General features: G+C 39.2%; 1 protein-coding gene and 1 non-coding gene across 3 annotated transcripts in view; both read left to right on the top strand.

Moving 5' to 3' along the window:
* The window catches only part of FOCAD (focadhesin), a 301972-nt gene that overhangs the window by 103325 nt on the left and 182781 nt on the right, over window positions 1–15866 (top strand). For both annotated transcript variants that reach the window (XM_046023020.1, XM_046023019.1), the window contains exon 11: window positions 3540–3797. In XM_046023020.1, coding sequence (XP_045878976.1) covers window positions 3540–3797 — 258 coding nt within the window. The remainder of the gene's footprint in view (window positions 1–3539; window positions 3798–15866) is intronic.
* LOC123953692 lies at window positions 142–270 on the top strand. Its single transcript, XR_006820946.1, has one exon. It is a non-coding gene; the product is annotated as a small nucleolar RNA SNORA30/SNORA37 family (small nucleolar RNA).

Raw genomic sequence — 15866 nt, 5'->3', positions numbered from 1 at the left:
TTACAACCATTTAATATTCCTTTAAATGTGATTTTCTTATGGTTCCTTTTTTCTTGTATTTTCTTACTGAGATGTAATTCACTTAACATAAACCTCCTTTATTTTTGAACACCTGCTTTCTCCTCTAAAACAGAGAGCCTGCCAGCACTTTCACAGGCCCTCCCCCGGGCTGTGGGGCCAGGATTTGGTAGCTGGTGCTTAGAGAAAGCCCTGGGTTGCATCCTTGCCCTGGGACTGTGCCAGGGGCAGCCATCACTCACTGGGACAGAGAGACTGTTCTGGGATGTCTCATTCAACACTGTGCTTTTCTGCTGCTGTTCTAACCCTAGGCAAACAGACAAAAACCAGAGCCTAACCATCAACATAATACTTCAAGTAAAACAGGATTTTCTTTCTGTTTCAGTATGTTTACTCTTACCCGTCTGGATAACGTTGCTGCTTTTGACTCAATTTATGGTGGATGGTGATTTCCAATTACTTTCTTTTATACTCCTATCCACCAGTTTTATTTTTCTCTCCTAAAGATGACAGAGATCATATTTCTCTGTGTTTTGCAACTTTAAAGACTGTGCAAGGTTCTTTATTGTGTCATTATGTACCTCAGTAATCTTGGCAGGAAAGTAGTCATTACTTCCATTTTACAAATGAGCAAAGCGAGGCTCAGAGATTTGTGTAATAACCTCTAGCTGGCATGGCTGTGCCAATGTCCTGGTGTTTTAAAGCACAAGTCCAATGCTGTTTGTCCTTAGTCTAAAGAACTTCAGTGAATTTCATCTTTGGTGGGGGAAGTATTTTTAGAGAGAAAGGGTTGTAATAAATGTGAGTATTTAACTTGTAAAATTTATTATTTAAAAAATTATAACAGATTAAAATGGTTCAAAAATTAAAAAATGGTATCAATGAGAAATTTTCTTCCCATCCTTGATTCTGGTTGCCCAGTTCCCACCCTCTCAAATGAAAAATGCATAGTAAATGTTAATTTCTTTTGTACTTGTCTCATAACTTTCTTTGCATGTGTAAGCAAATACAAATATATAGTCCCCACCCTGTTTAAAAAAATAATTAGTAGCATTCCAGGCACACTGTATGCATCTTGTATTTTCATGAGAGTTCTTTTCATGTCAATAAAGATAGGTTCCTCATTTGTTTTTAGTGGGATTTGCTTTCAAATGGTATCTCTCTACTCTAAAGCATATACTTGAGACAATTGAACACCCGTGTCCTCACAAAAACTTTTATAGGACTCTTCATAGCAGCATTATTCATAATAGCCATAAAGTAGAAACAACCCAATGTCCACTAATTGATGAATGTTAAAAAGGTGGTATATCCATTCAGTGAAATATTCCTGGCCAAGGAAAAGAAATGAAGTGTTGATACAAACCATAGCATGGATGAACCTTGAAAACATGCTGAGTGAAAGGAGCTGGTCACCAGAAAACACATCTTGTGTGGTTCCTATTATATGAAATAGCCAGAATAGAGACAAAGTAGATTAATTAGTGGTTTCCAGGGGCTGTGAGGGTGGTGTTGGGGGAATGAAGAGTGACTGTTAATGGGTATGGGGTTTCCTTTTGGGGTGATGAGAATTAGCTATGGTGATGCCATGAATTACTAAAGTTCACTGAGTTGTAAACTTTAAAAGGATGGGTTTTGTGGTATGTGAATTATATCTCAATAAAACTATTATTTAAAAAAATTTCCGAGCTGCCTGGCTGGCCCATGAGACTCATCTCAAGGTCATGAGTTCCAGCCCTACACCAGGTGTGGGGCCTACTTAAAAAAAATTTTTTTTTAATAAAGCTTAATTTTTTAAAAGATTTTATTTATTTGATAGAGAGAGAGAGAACAAGCAGGGGGTGCGGCAGGCAGAGGGAGAGGGAGAAGCAGACTCCCCGCCTAGCAGGGAGCCCAATGCTGGGCTTAATCTCAGGACTCTGGGATCATGACCTGAGCTGAAGGCAGATGCTTATCTGACTGAGCCACCCAGGCACCCCTATAAGGCTTAATTTTTACTTCCCATCTTTACAGTTCTGTATCTGCATAAGTCAGTCTCTCATAACAGGACAGTTATAATCTAGAGATTTCTAATTTGTTTCATCATGCTCTGAATGAATTGAATCTTTTTATTAGTAGGCAATATTTAATGCTTCTTTAATGTCTCTGACTTCTCCTGAGCCATGTGGGCACACTGCTCACCTTGGCAAGAGTTCTGTCTATTCTCTGTCCCTGACAGCACTACTTTATTTCCATGAGGGGTCATTTCTCAGATTAACTTAAGCATAACCTCTTCTCTGGGTATCATTTCAATTTAGAGCTGTCAGGCTGTTTCTTATTGCCAAAGTTATTCACAGTTACTAATTCCCAGGTTCCAGCTGAACCAATGCTGTTCCTGTCAACATTCTGTCTGTTACAAAAATGAATTGTCCTCAGTCCAAGCCTGCCACCTGCCCAGGGTTATCTCTTACCAGAGCTGGAGTGGGCGAATACAGTGATTTTTTTTTTTTTTTTTTTTAGTCTTCCCTCTCACGGGGTGCCTGGATGGTACAGTTGGTTGAGCTTCTTTCTGACTCTTGATTTTGGCTTGGGTCATGATCTCAGGGGCTTGGCATTGAGCCCCGTGTTGGGCGCAACACCTAGTGCAGAGTCTGTTTGTCCCACCCCCCACCCCCTGTGCATGCACTCTCTCTCTCAAATAAATAAATAAAATCTTAAAAAAAAACAAAACTTCTCTTGGGGCGCCTGGGTGGCTCAGTCGGGCATCTGCCTTCGGCTCAGGTCAGGATCTCAGGGTCCTGGGATCGAGCCCCATGTTGTGCTCCCTGCTTGGTGGGAAGCCTGCTTCTCCTGCGTCTCCCCTTGCTTGTGTTCCTCTCTCTTGATGCCTCTCTCTCTCTCAGTCAAATAAATAAAATCTTTAAAAAAATAAAGAAAAATAAATTTAAAAAAATCTTCCCTCTCACTGGTGAATACTTTTTTTTAGTGATAATAGGTTTGTTTGTTGTTTTTTTTGCTTTTCCCCCCCAACTCTATTGCCTCTGGATCTTGTACATTGATCCTTTTCTCCCCTCCTGTCGGAACCAGGAGCACATGGTAAATAGGAGGAGGAGTTGAAATCAGGTGTTCCAGGGGCGCCTGGGTGGCTCAGTGGATTAAGCCGCTGCCTTCGGCTCAGGTCATGATCTCAGGGTCCTGGGATCGAGCCCCGCATCGGGCTCTCTGCTCCACGGGGGAGCCTGCTTCCTCCTCTCTCCTGCCTGCCTCTCTGCCTACTTGTGATCTCTCTGTCAAATAAATAAATAAAATCTTAAAAAAAAGAAAAAAAAAAAAGAAATCAGGTGTTCCAGAGTTCCATCTGTTTTATTTTTGTGTAATCCTATTAGCCCAGGTATGTGCAGAGGAGTTTTTGGCAGGAATTGAAAATTCTGTACTTTGTTGGAAGGATTGATTTCTTACAATGAAGTATAAAAATAAACGAATATATCTCTGACAAATAGACTTACTTCATTTATTCATGCCTCTTTTTGTTGGTTTTTCAGCTCTCCTACAAACTTGCTTTCCCCATAACCAGCATGTATGGATCAATATTTACAGCCTGGAGGATCCTTGAAGTAATGAGAGAAGAGTCTGCGGCCAGTGACTGGCTGTTGTCTGTAGAGTCCTTGCTCCCTATTACCACAGTGATCCCTGTGCATGTTTTCCTTCTGTTGGCTCACCTCCTTGTTGAAGATCAAGGACAAAATCTTCGCCAGATACTGAAGGTCACTGCATTATTAGCCCAAGCAGATTCTTCTCAGGTAAAGTAAGAAAATAATAGAACAGTAATGGGGGTAAAGCTTAACTCTTGGACTTATAGATTATTCTTGGTTTGCGGATGGTTTTGATCAAAATCTCAAATTATGGGTTGATTCTTTTTGGGGGGGCGTTGGGAGGCTGTTTTTATCTTCTCAGTTGATTTTTTTTTTTTTCTTTTTAAAGGTTTATTTATTTGGCAGAGAGATAGAGCACAAGTAGGCAGAGCAGCAGGGAGAGGGAGAAGCAGGCTCTCCACTGAGCAGAGAGCCTGATGCGGGGCTCGATTCCAGGGCCCTGGTATCATGACCTGAGCAGAAGCCTTAACCCACTGAGCCACCCAGGCACCCCTCAGTTGGTTCTTTTTTGTCTGTACTCTGAGTTAATGAATACTTGATACAAATGTTTCTTCAATGAAAGCACATTTCACTGTGAAAGCTACACATGATGCTATTCTGGTACTACGGTTTTGGTAGATTTGCTCGTTTGTAACACTCTGTGAACTCTTGCATCCTATTCCAAGGTGAATATCCCTTAGTTCTAATATTGATCTTTTACTTTTATTTATTTATTTATTAAAGATTTTATCAGAGCAAGAAAGAGCAAGCACAGAAGTCAGGGGAGTGGTGCAGAGGGAGAGGGAGAAGTAGACTCCTTGCTGAGCACAGAGTTTGATGTGGGGCTCCATCTCAGGACCCTGGGATTGTGACCTGGGCCAAAGGCAGATGCTTAACTGACTGAGCCATCCAGGCACCCCTAATATTGATCTTTTGAAGTGGATGCAGATTGATTAATTTAGGGTAAAGATGCCTATGTAATAGGCATTAATCTCTCTTTGACTTTTGGCAGTTTGATCCTATCTTCAGTCTTTAATAAACTAAACAATACTGGGTCCTTGCTATGTATAGTAAGGATGAACACGCTGGGTTATGAGGGTGAATAATCCTTGTTCCTGTCTGCACAGAATTTGGAGTGTAATAAGTAGGCAGACGTTATTAAGGCTCCCCCTCCGCCCTTTAACCATATATTTGGTAAAGTCATCTAATTTTTTCCTACTGGATAGACTGAAGGGAAGGGTTTCCACACCAAATAGATATGGTATGTGCTTATGCTTCTTTTCAAACACAGTGAAGAAAAAGTTCATCTCTTTATGGAAAATTTGTGTTGCTTTAGGAAATAATTTAGTTGTAGAGGTGGGAGAAATACGTTCATCTAAGATCTGAAGTTAATGTATTTGGATTCTTTTTATCCCCAACTTGCATGCTTTTTCCTTCCAGTCAAGTAAACAACTACCGATCACAAAGTTTTCCTTCTGACTAGACCTCTTCGGGTCTGATTCTCCACCTGGATCTCTAATGTTCTCCAAGTACCTGTGTCATATATGGCACAGGCATCATTTGAATCACTTCACTTTGCTTCCCACTTTGTTTCTCCCTTCACCTTCTGTAATAATTCAGCTTCTAATAAATGTTTTGTTTCAGTGCAGACACCTTAGAGGATAGTATCTTTATCATAGTTAATGCATCAGTAATGCCCAGAGATTATCTAAAGAAGTGCTATAGCAAGTTACCTGACCTTTGTGTGCCACTGATATAAAACATATATATTACATCAAATTGTGTGTTGATACTCAGGAAATGCATTGGTCTTTGAAATTCTAGGGTGATACTTTGGGTTATAAGTAACAGAGACCCATCTGTCTTAAATAGCCTTTATTAGCTCCAGAATTTAGAACAAGCATGGCCTAGACAGTATATTCACTGTATAGTTTCTTTGTTTCCTCTGTGAATTGGCTGGCAGCCCAAAGCCTTATAACCTTATATTTTGTCCAAAAGGAAAGGAGATGGGGAGGTATTTGGATTGACCTTGTTGGGTCACGTGCCCACACTGAATCAACTGTTAGGGCAGAAGAATGGGACACTTTAATGCACTTTAACTGGTCATCGTGGGTAGCATGGAAGTGGGTGAAGTGTCAGCCCTGAAATTGTCTGTGCCACCAGGATCCTGTGAATAGAGGATGGGATGATTCACCAAAGGAAAAATAGTTTCCTGGTGATAAAAGGGGGAATATGCTAAATAGGCAAAAAAATGTAGTGGGGAACTTCTCAGTTAGTGTTCTGGGAAGACTGAAGTGGTGTAAGTGCTTTTCAGGTTTGCCAAGACTATCTCCCCTCCAAGCTCTTGGGCACCCAGGTACTTGTCCAAGCTCTGGGTGCTTGGCTGGTCGCCTCTGGCCACCTGGTCTTTTCAGCTGTTCTCCCCACTCTTCTTAGAAACTTGATTTTCATGTGTGCCATGAGATGGGAAAGGTTGGGAAGTACTAGAGTGACCATCAGGTTTATTCATTTATTCAATACATATTCAAGAAGCAGTGGGAGAAATTAAAGTTGGTATATTACACTTCCTTTGATTATTTCTTGGATAGGTTTGAGAGAAATGAGAGTGTCATTGTGCTGTTAGGATGAATAGTAGGGTGAAATGCTTAAAGAGCTATTCAGATTCATGCATACGGAAGGGCAGTATCATTAATAAGAACTTAGAAGTGGAATATCCTTGAACTAGGAGATACTGTGTTTTTGTTTCTAAGATTTCTTCATTTATTTGGGACGGGGAGAGAGAGAGCGCGAGAGCAAGCGAACAGGGGAAGGGGCAGAGGGAGAGAATCTCAAGCAGACCCCCTGCTGAGCACAGGGCCTGACACAGGGCTTAATCCCACAATCCCTGAGATCATGACCACAGTTGAAATCAAGAGTCCAGCACTTAACCGGCTGAGCCACACAGGCGTCCTTAGTTGGTACTGTTATTTTCCTCCCTCCTTATGTAGTGAACATGTCATATATTTTCACTGGACTTAGTTATAGGTAAAGTAGCCAAGAGGGAAAGGACTGAATATTTGGAAAAAGCCAATTTTCCAATTGTGGGTAGATACTTGGAATAGACTCAGTTGAAATGCGTTCGGTTATTGGTGGGTTGTTTCTGTTTCTTTAAGTTGACAAGTCTGCGTGAAATGTATTAATACTTCATGTGTGTTTGTCTTTTCTTGCCTTATGAAAAGAAGCTATATTATGTGTAAGCAGTTTTTGGCTCAGATTCGGGAGCAGTTGATACTAAGATTGACTGATTTGAGAGAGAGATGGAACAGAGGGACAGTGAGATGGAAAAGCAGGCTCCCTGCTGAGCAGAGAGCCCAAGGCGGGGCTCAATCCTAGGACCCTGACGTCATGGCCTGAGCAGAAGGCAGATGCTTAACTAACTGAGCCACACAGGTGCCCCTCATGGGCAGGTGATACTAAACAGAAGTAAGTCTTAGACTACTGATGAGCAGAAGCTAAGTAAACAGGGAGTTAAGAGTAGGAATTTCAAGGCTGTCTTCCACCTCTGTTTTGGTGGTCACTAAACTTCTATGATAGAATTCGTTGGCCGCCGTATGCTAAGTATTCAGTTTGTGTGTCACCATGATTTATTGAAAGAATCCTACTAGAAGATCTTGTGAGAAAAAGTATTTCAAAGGTTTGAAAGAGATGAAGTATGTTTTGGTATGCTTGTTATTATTCTAAGGTATTAATTATGTTTAGTGCTGATTAATGGTAGTACGAGTCAGTGTTATATTAGTGTTCATACCGGTAAGAAAATGGGCTTTGTCAAAAGATATGATTGTGTTATGTATCCTGCAGTCTGACGGATCCTCTTCCTCTGTGAGTTTTCATCATTCGCCCCCACCTGGTTCCTGCAGGGCATGCATTTTCCATGTGGTTTAATAGCTTTAGGACCATGGAAGACTAAATGGAGTTAAGTGGTTTGAAGGGAACTTGGCTTTGTGAGTATCATTTTAGAGTTAACTGGATGCAGATGATGATGTTGGAATAACCAGATAATTAACCAAAGCCACAGCAATAAATTGACACCTGAAAAAAATAGGGACCCTACCCTCCCCCCATCTAGGAATGCTATCATTAGTTACTACTAATCCCAATAGTTTTCTTACCTGGACATCATGAAATTCAATTTGCAGAAGACTCAAGCTAGGTCAGGCAGTGCTCAGTAAAAGTTAGGTTCCTTTTACATGCTTGGCGGGAATGTCTTCTAGTGTTCTGGGGAGAGATCCAAGCATGAGCATCCTGTGTAAATTCCCATGGAAGTCTTGAAAATTTTAAACACATTGATTTAGTTTAGAGAGAGTTTTTCGTATCATAGCCTGTGATTATAATAAATGAGAGTGCCATCTATTTCCTAAATTAGTGTTTTTTCTGGAAATGAAAGTTGATAGATTGGTGTGCTTTTTGGTTATGTTTATGTCATAGTTCCTGCCTTTCTGATACTGAGTAATGTTATTTTCCTTCATTTTGGTGGAAGTCATTTGGACTGCCTTCAGAGATGCCTGAACGACAATGGAAGCACATGGCTTCATGGCTCATGTACAGTAATGTCCAGCTGGCCTATTCTTGCCTCTTCAGAGAGCTATTTCCTACCTCTGTGAATTGTTCAGGACCCGGTTTCGTCAGGGGTGAGATCAGTGGTGGTGAATTGTGAACATGGACTCTACCGAGTTAATTAAGGGATAATGTGGACTCCATGCCTAAATGAGGACATTTTCTGAGCTTTATAAAATTAAAATTTTTTTTTCTAAGTAGTCACATTCAGTGTGGAGCCAAGCGTGGCGCTTGAATGCATAATCCTGAGATCAAGACCCCAGCTGAGATCAAGAGTCAGGTGCTTAACTGACTGAGCTACTCAGGCTCCCCTACAGCTTTTTTAAATTTGTTTTTAACGATTTTATTTATTTATTTATTTTGAGAGGGTGAGAGAGAGCAAGCATGAGAAGAGGGGAAGGGGAGAGGGAGAAGCAGACTCCCAACTGAGCAGGTAGCCTGATGTGGGACTTGATCCCAGGATTCTTGGGACCATGACCTGAGCTGAAGGCAGACACTTAACCGACTGAGCGACCCAGACGCCCCAACCCTACAGTTTTTTAGAAAGACAGATCAAATCTTATTTTGAACTCCGAGCCAATGACTGGCCAGTTTGTATACAATATGACTGTGGACAGTTGGGAAATGTCTCAGACTGACAATTTCCTTAAGGAGAGGTTAATGACTCTTAACTAACAAGCCAACTTCAGATAAACTCCATATGTTTACCCGGGACTCCCCTAACCAAACCCCCAAGATGTTTTTCAGACCCCTAGGCCCCGTGAGAAGAAAAGGCTGTTATAAAGTTCTTAAAACCTTCCCTATCTATTAGCTTAGCTATATTAACTATATTATTAACTAATTATTATAACATAATTTATTGTATTATGTATTTAACGTAATAGGTTATATGAGTATATATTAAGTATATAATTATAAGTATTTATTAGAGTGGATATGTTATTAACTATAGCTTCCCTAGAGTTGTTGGAAGTGAGATTCTCCATCTGATCCTGGAGAACAGAGGTGTGGGAGGAAGCTGTTATTCCACATCGCAGTGTGTTTATACAGAAGCCTTATTGGAATTATTAGGTGCTTAACAGTAGATCTTCTTAATATATGTAGGGAGAACACTTGACAAAAGATTTTAGTCTTTTTGGAAATCGGGACTCCTGGTCAGTAGCTTTAAAACCTGAGAAATTATGTTTTCTCCCTATCTTTCTATATATAGTAAGAGTTTATGGCAAGACTCCATAGGTATTGGCATTGAACTTCAACCACAAAGGTTAGTAATTTTTAGGTAGGCTTGGGTGGTTTAAAATGAAATCTTAAAGCTTAGTATCTCAGCTTCAATGGAATAACTCTAAATACGACATGTAACGTACATCAGTTTCTTTTTGACTAATGGAATATGCCTAAAGGAAAAGTTTATGAACTTTGACTTTAGAGAAGTACATATTCCTTTCTTAAAACCTACTGTCATTGAAGAACATAACAAATTGAGTTTTGTGAAACTTACTGCCTCTCTCAAACCCTTGGTACTTGCTTACTTTTCTCTTGTTTGGAAGTGGGAAGAGAGATACTGTTTTTTGTTTTTTAATTAATTTTTTTACTTGGAGTTTACAACTCTCGAGTCTTTTATTTCCCTTTTACGTTTTGGTTGTTAAGTCTAGTTAAAGGTTTTGCTTAATGGGAACAATTGCCTTCTTTGATAATTTAATTTTATCCTCTGTAATGTTTTCAGGGCTTAATTTTTTCCATTTGTAAACGTATACACAATTCAGGGCCATTTGAAATCACTTATGTGGCTAGGTTCATAGCCCATGACTTGCTGTTCTTTCAAAAGTCGTATATTATCACATAGTAAAAAAGCTGACTTTCAGGGCAGAATCCTGTGATAGTTCCACTCTGGGTCATAAGCCATATTTTAACATGGAAAATGAATAGGAAATGTGTGAAATTTAATGGTCTGTAAGTTACTGCTGTGAGAAAAGGAGAAAATATATTCTATAAAAGAACTTGCACAAAGAGTCTTTGGACACTTTGCACTCTGTTCTGTTGTCACCGAGTTCTATGAATTGCTACCCCCTGAAGTCAGTCTGCTTTCTGTGTTCTTCACACCAGCAAAACGAAGCCAGAATGTACAGTACTTTTAATAAAGAGCTTTACAGATAAGAAGTGCTGTTCGACTCTTCCCTCGTAGCCATAGCATTGATTATGCCTAGAGCAAAATTGGGCTGAGCCTGTCAACATGAAACAATTAGACAAAGAGAAACACAGACTGAAATTCAAGGTCAGGTATCTGTTGGGTTAGGTGGTAGTATGCTTATTTCTTCTTTATAAACCCCACATAGATACCTGTAGAATGTTTTTAACTGGCATTTGAGCCCTTCACTGTTTTTGTTTTTTCCTTTTATTTCAGAAAGCCTAGAATTTATACCCAGTAAGGAGTTCTGTATCAATTTCTTGCCCTCCCTGAGTGTTCATATTGGGCAGAGTTTCTTTTGAGGAGCCCGTAGATTGTAAATCGCCTAAAACTGTCGCGAAAATTATTTGATTGTGACTTTCAGTTCCACCCTATATCACCGTGATATTCAGTAGTTCTAATAGACTGAAACAGAAACATTTGTCTTGTTGTGTCACTGAGTCCTGAATATAGAGAGGGGGTGGGGTAAAGCCCTGAACTGCATTTGGAATAGTGGAGTCTGTCTGCTCCCCATTAAAGACGAGATAGAGTAGCTTTGTCTTCTGGTTGAGACTCTCTAACGGAATTACCTGCCTGAAATGGGCTTCTAGTGTTGGTGAAGGGGGAGATCAGATTTTGTGGCAACTTTGAATTTCAAAACTGGTGTGAGGAATTCCCCTCCACAGGGAAATGCATCGAAGTCCACTCTTGCCAAAATAAAAAATGTCGTCTTTTAATGAGCGGACAGGGAAGGAAGAAGGTGTTATTGGTCTCCTGGCTACATGTATCATGGCCAGAAAGACCCAAGTGAAGCTGCCAGTTGACATCCTTTACCATTCATTCTTCAGCTCTTCCGAGTTACCCCTCCAGATGAGAGGAGAGTCTTTAAGGAAACATTGCTTTACATCTACAGGAGCAAATCCATGCAAGCGCCCTGCAGCCAGCTTGGCACTGATTCATAAATATAAATGGATAATGAAGGCTCACCAGACTTGGAGAAAACATAACAACGTTAGTAACCGAAGAATCTGTTTCCAGAAGAAAGAGAACTCAGGAAGAAGAATATAATGAAAAACAATCTAAGTCCTGAGAGAGATTGGAAAGCTGTTCTATGATTCAGTGTTTTTATATGGCAAACAAAAATACTGCTGTGAGAAAGAAGAAATTCAATGATGAGATTTTAGAAATGGAAAATGTGATTGCCGCAGTACATAAACAGAGACAGGATTAGTGATTTACAGAACATGCAAGTAAATAGTTCAGAATGCAGAACAACAACAACAAAAAATTAAAAAGTGAAGACACTGAGGGTCAATATTGGGAGTTCTAATATCTTTCTGTAGAAATTCCATTTGGGGGGATCGGAGAAAATGAAAGAGAAATTTAACAAACGACAGAAAACTATTTCATGAGCTGAAAAAAGACACAAGGATATTGGTTGTTGGGGCCCTTTGAAAGCCGAGTAGCATATAGAAGAATAGATCAGTTCCTAAATGTGTCCCCCGAACTGAAAGGATAAAGAGAAAGTCATGAGAGATTTTTAGAGAAGAAGGGGGAAAAGAAAAACGTTAAGATTGATCTTCATTTCTTAGCAGCAGCACACTGAGTGGTGGAATACATGGGACTATTGCCTTCTAAATTCTTGGGGAGAATCACTTTGTACCCAGATTATTCATCCCCATTATCCTACCTTTTATGACTGGTAATAAAGGCTTTTCAATGGTGTGCAAGAATTCAAGAACATTTCTTGTTTGCTGATGTTTTTTTTTGGGGGGGGGAGGAAATCCCTTAAGGATGTGCTCCAACAAAATGGAAAAATGAATCCAAGAAAGCATAGAGAAGAAATGTTGAATGGTGATCAAAATATCCAGTAAACCTTACGGTTAGTTTAAAATAATTATTTATAGTGTATGAAAATTAATTACCTGGAACTAAGGTCCAAGCTTTAAAACATGGTAGGGGTAGGTAGTGATGGTGTAAAGAGTTGAGAATGTGCTGAGGGTGGAATTGTTTTGGAAAATGAGTAGTTCTTGATGTTAGAAAAAGTTGAAATACGCGCATAAGCCCTTATTTTAGTAACAATTAGTGATTTATAATTTCTAAATGAAATAACAAAAGGAAAAAGGAAGAAACCCTAAAAGGATGGCAAATGTGAACATAAAATAAGATGGTAGGAATAATTCCAAGTAGACCAGTTATGACAGTTACTGTGAGTGAATTAAATTATCAGAAGAAAGGCTCATACGCTCTATAATGTTTCTAAGAGGCAAACCTTGAAGCAAGTGACAAAAATTGAAAATAAACGGTAACAAAAGCCAGGTAGATCATTAAGATAGAAGATGTGGTAATGTTATCATCCATGGTAGATAATACAGAATCCAAGATAAAAAGCCTCACACAGGGCAAAAGTTATTTATTACCGACATAGGTAGATTCCAAGTCCGCTTTTACTTAGAAGCTGTCCCATTGAAGTTAGGAATCAGAAAAATGTGGCTAATGGTCATATTGCTATTTTTCTGGAGGTTCTGGCCGTTGTTCATTCAAGAAAAAGAACTAGAACTTACATGTGTACTACGAAGGAAAAATCCAAGAGAATTTACTTAAAGCTGTTGTTTTTAGAATGGATAAGAGAGTTTATTACAGTGGACGGATATAAGATGAGTGTACAAAACCAGTTGGTTTTCTTTACAAAATAACCCAATAAATTAGATAACATTGGCAGTGTATGGGAAAGGTGTAATGTATAAGCAGTATAGAAGCAGTAACTTGAAATGTATAGAAACATGTATAGAAACATGTATAGAAAATGTATAGACATTATAAAATGTCACCAAAATACAGTGGCATCTAATATGACACTTTAGATATGGAAGGTCACATCATAAATATTTATCATGGATTGAAATTTAATGATCTTATGATAGCGAGACATTTCATTTTGTTTTTGCTATTAACTATCTTTAATTGGTATATGGGTTCTGATTCATTACCATAAATTTGTGGCAGAAAGATAGTCACTTAATCAATTTCACATTATAGTGCCGAGGGCCCAAAAGGAAAGTGTTGGTCATGTTTGCCAGCTTGACAGAATTCTGAGTTCTGTTGAGTAAACCAGTTCTAGACCTTTTGATAGCCTGGCTCGTGCTTTGGAATAAATTCTTCTATCCTTAATCTTCAGTGCTAAATAGTTTTAAATGTGGTCTACTCATTAGAAACTATAGTTTCTCCTTGAACAAAGTAATAGCAAATAAAAATAGCTAACATTTACATATGCTTACAACATACCAGTCACTATTTTAATCACTTTATTTGCATCTATTAACTAACTCACAAACAGCTCTTTGAAGTTGCTACCATTACTGTTTAGGAACTGAGGCACAGAGTTTGCTTAAGTTCCCCAAAGTCACACAGCTAGTTATTGGCAAAGTCAGGATTTGAACCCAGCACAAAAGGTTCCAGAGTCTGTGCTCTTACCCGGTATGTTATTACTGTCTCTATAACTTTTAGTTAAACTATTAAAAACATTTTTTTGAAAGAGCAAACAAGGTTCCCTAACTTCACATTTTTAAGATTGGCCCAGTCAGTTGTAGAGAGAATTACCTGCTAAGAGAAGAACATCAATGTTTGTTTGAAATCTGGCCAGGTCTTCAATCTTGTGTGATTTTTTTTTGGGGGGGGGGGGCTCCATTATGCTAGCTCCCTTTGGACCTTCTATAAATAGGCAAATCACATTTAGCCAGATCTTTATACCTAACTAGAAAACCTATATACCATCCTAACTCCTGAAGGCATCCATCAAAGGGAAGATTGAGACAGTCCAAGTGAATCAACAAATCAGCAAGCATGCTTGCAGTTGGGATTATTGCTTAATGGTCAAAATGATTTGATACTTTTTGGTTTGTAGTGATCCTAACTGGGAGGTTCTGAAATCTAATCGAAGTCAGGTCTATTAGTAAACCAAAAAAGTAGGTTGTTGTAGTCTCTTTGAAAAATAATGTCTGTCAGTGCTGAACCAAATTATATGTTGATTATTAGGTTTGAAACCTTTAAAATACTGTTCGGATACAGAGCTAACTCAGGATCTTGAAAGGCCAAAATGGCATCAGTCCTTCAGAAAAAACTCATGGAGAACCTCTTTGGGATGCATGTTTTAACTGGAACTTGGGATACAAAGACCCTTATTGGGGAACTCACAGTGCTTAGGGAAGATAGCAGTGTCGGATCAGAATATCTTGTGGTGAGTGCGGTAACACAGGGAAGTGCAGTGTGTTGTAGGAGGGAGGGAGCCCAGAGGGGTGGAGGAGTCATAACAGGAAGACTGCCTGAGGTAGGTGATTCATAAGCTACGTTTTGCAGGTCAAATACAAGTTCAAAAAGAATATCTTTGAAATGAACTAGAAGAAGCATATATTGCCTGTTTTTACACTCTACAAAACACTACTTTTTATATATGGCATTTATATGATCCTCCTTGAGTACCATTGTTGGGCAAACAGTGGAATAAATACATTTCTGGAGGTGCTGGAGCAGTTTTTTTGTTTTGTTGTTTTTGCATATGAACCATAGGTTCCCTAGCTGTAATATATCTCTCATTTCAGATGTAATTTTTTTGTGTTGGGGTGTAAAAGTCACGGACAGTCACAGTTGTAGCTACTATGTGAAAGCTGTAACTGAAGGAATGGGTCAGGATTTGGTGGATTTGATGGGAAAGGTCTGTTCTAGAATTCTGAAGGTAGGATAGCTGGTGAAGTTCCGTTACCAGAAGTCTTGAGACTGATTCTCTCCCTTTGTTTTCTCACACTGGATTCCTACCTTACCGTGATAATTTTGAGCTTTCCATGATGGGTAGTGTTTGGCAAGTTGTCTTTGGCAAGTTGTCAGAACAGTTGTGTAATGCAGTTGGGCTTCCTGAAGTCCGTTTGTTTCAAATGAGTAGACATGGTTACAAACTCAGTGGAGCCAGCCAGGCAAGTAGTTAAGGAGTGACTTGGGTTGATTTCTGTGTGTCAGGCTTCCAGTGTATTATGGGACTTTCAGAGACCTCGTGTCCTGTTCTCCTTGTTCAGTAGCATTTTTGTGATAGTGGATCATATCTGCATTTAAGACAATTTGTGTCCCTCCCACCACCTAGAGAAAAAGATTATGTGAAAATATATGTAACCTGAGTTTTATCATACCACAGAGTTAAACAGTGCTAAAGATGATTGAATGTGAGTAAGCACAGATTAGCATTTTTAGATGTCCTAGAGTTATTTTGAATGTAATTGGTCTTCAGTGGAAGCTTTCAATAGATTACAAGTAGACTTAGAATTCATAAAAGGAGTTCCTTAAAGGAAACAGTCTTGCTTGTTTTATCTCCTAATGACCTTAGACACTTCCTGGTCAGGTTAGTTCCTGGACAGATACCTGCTTTGTTGCCTGCTTGAATAAACACATAAATGTATTAAATGCACGTATCAAGCCTACTAGAACCAACAAAA

The sequence above is a fragment of the Meles meles genome, chromosome 11 (assembly GCF_922984935.1).
Source record: "Meles meles chromosome 11, mMelMel3.1 paternal haplotype, whole genome shotgun sequence".
Taxonomy (NCBI): Eukaryota; Metazoa; Chordata; class Mammalia; order Carnivora; family Mustelidae; genus Meles; species Meles meles.
Note: the sequence above shows the minus strand (reverse complement) of the source record. Positions and strands in the feature narration are given on the sequence as shown.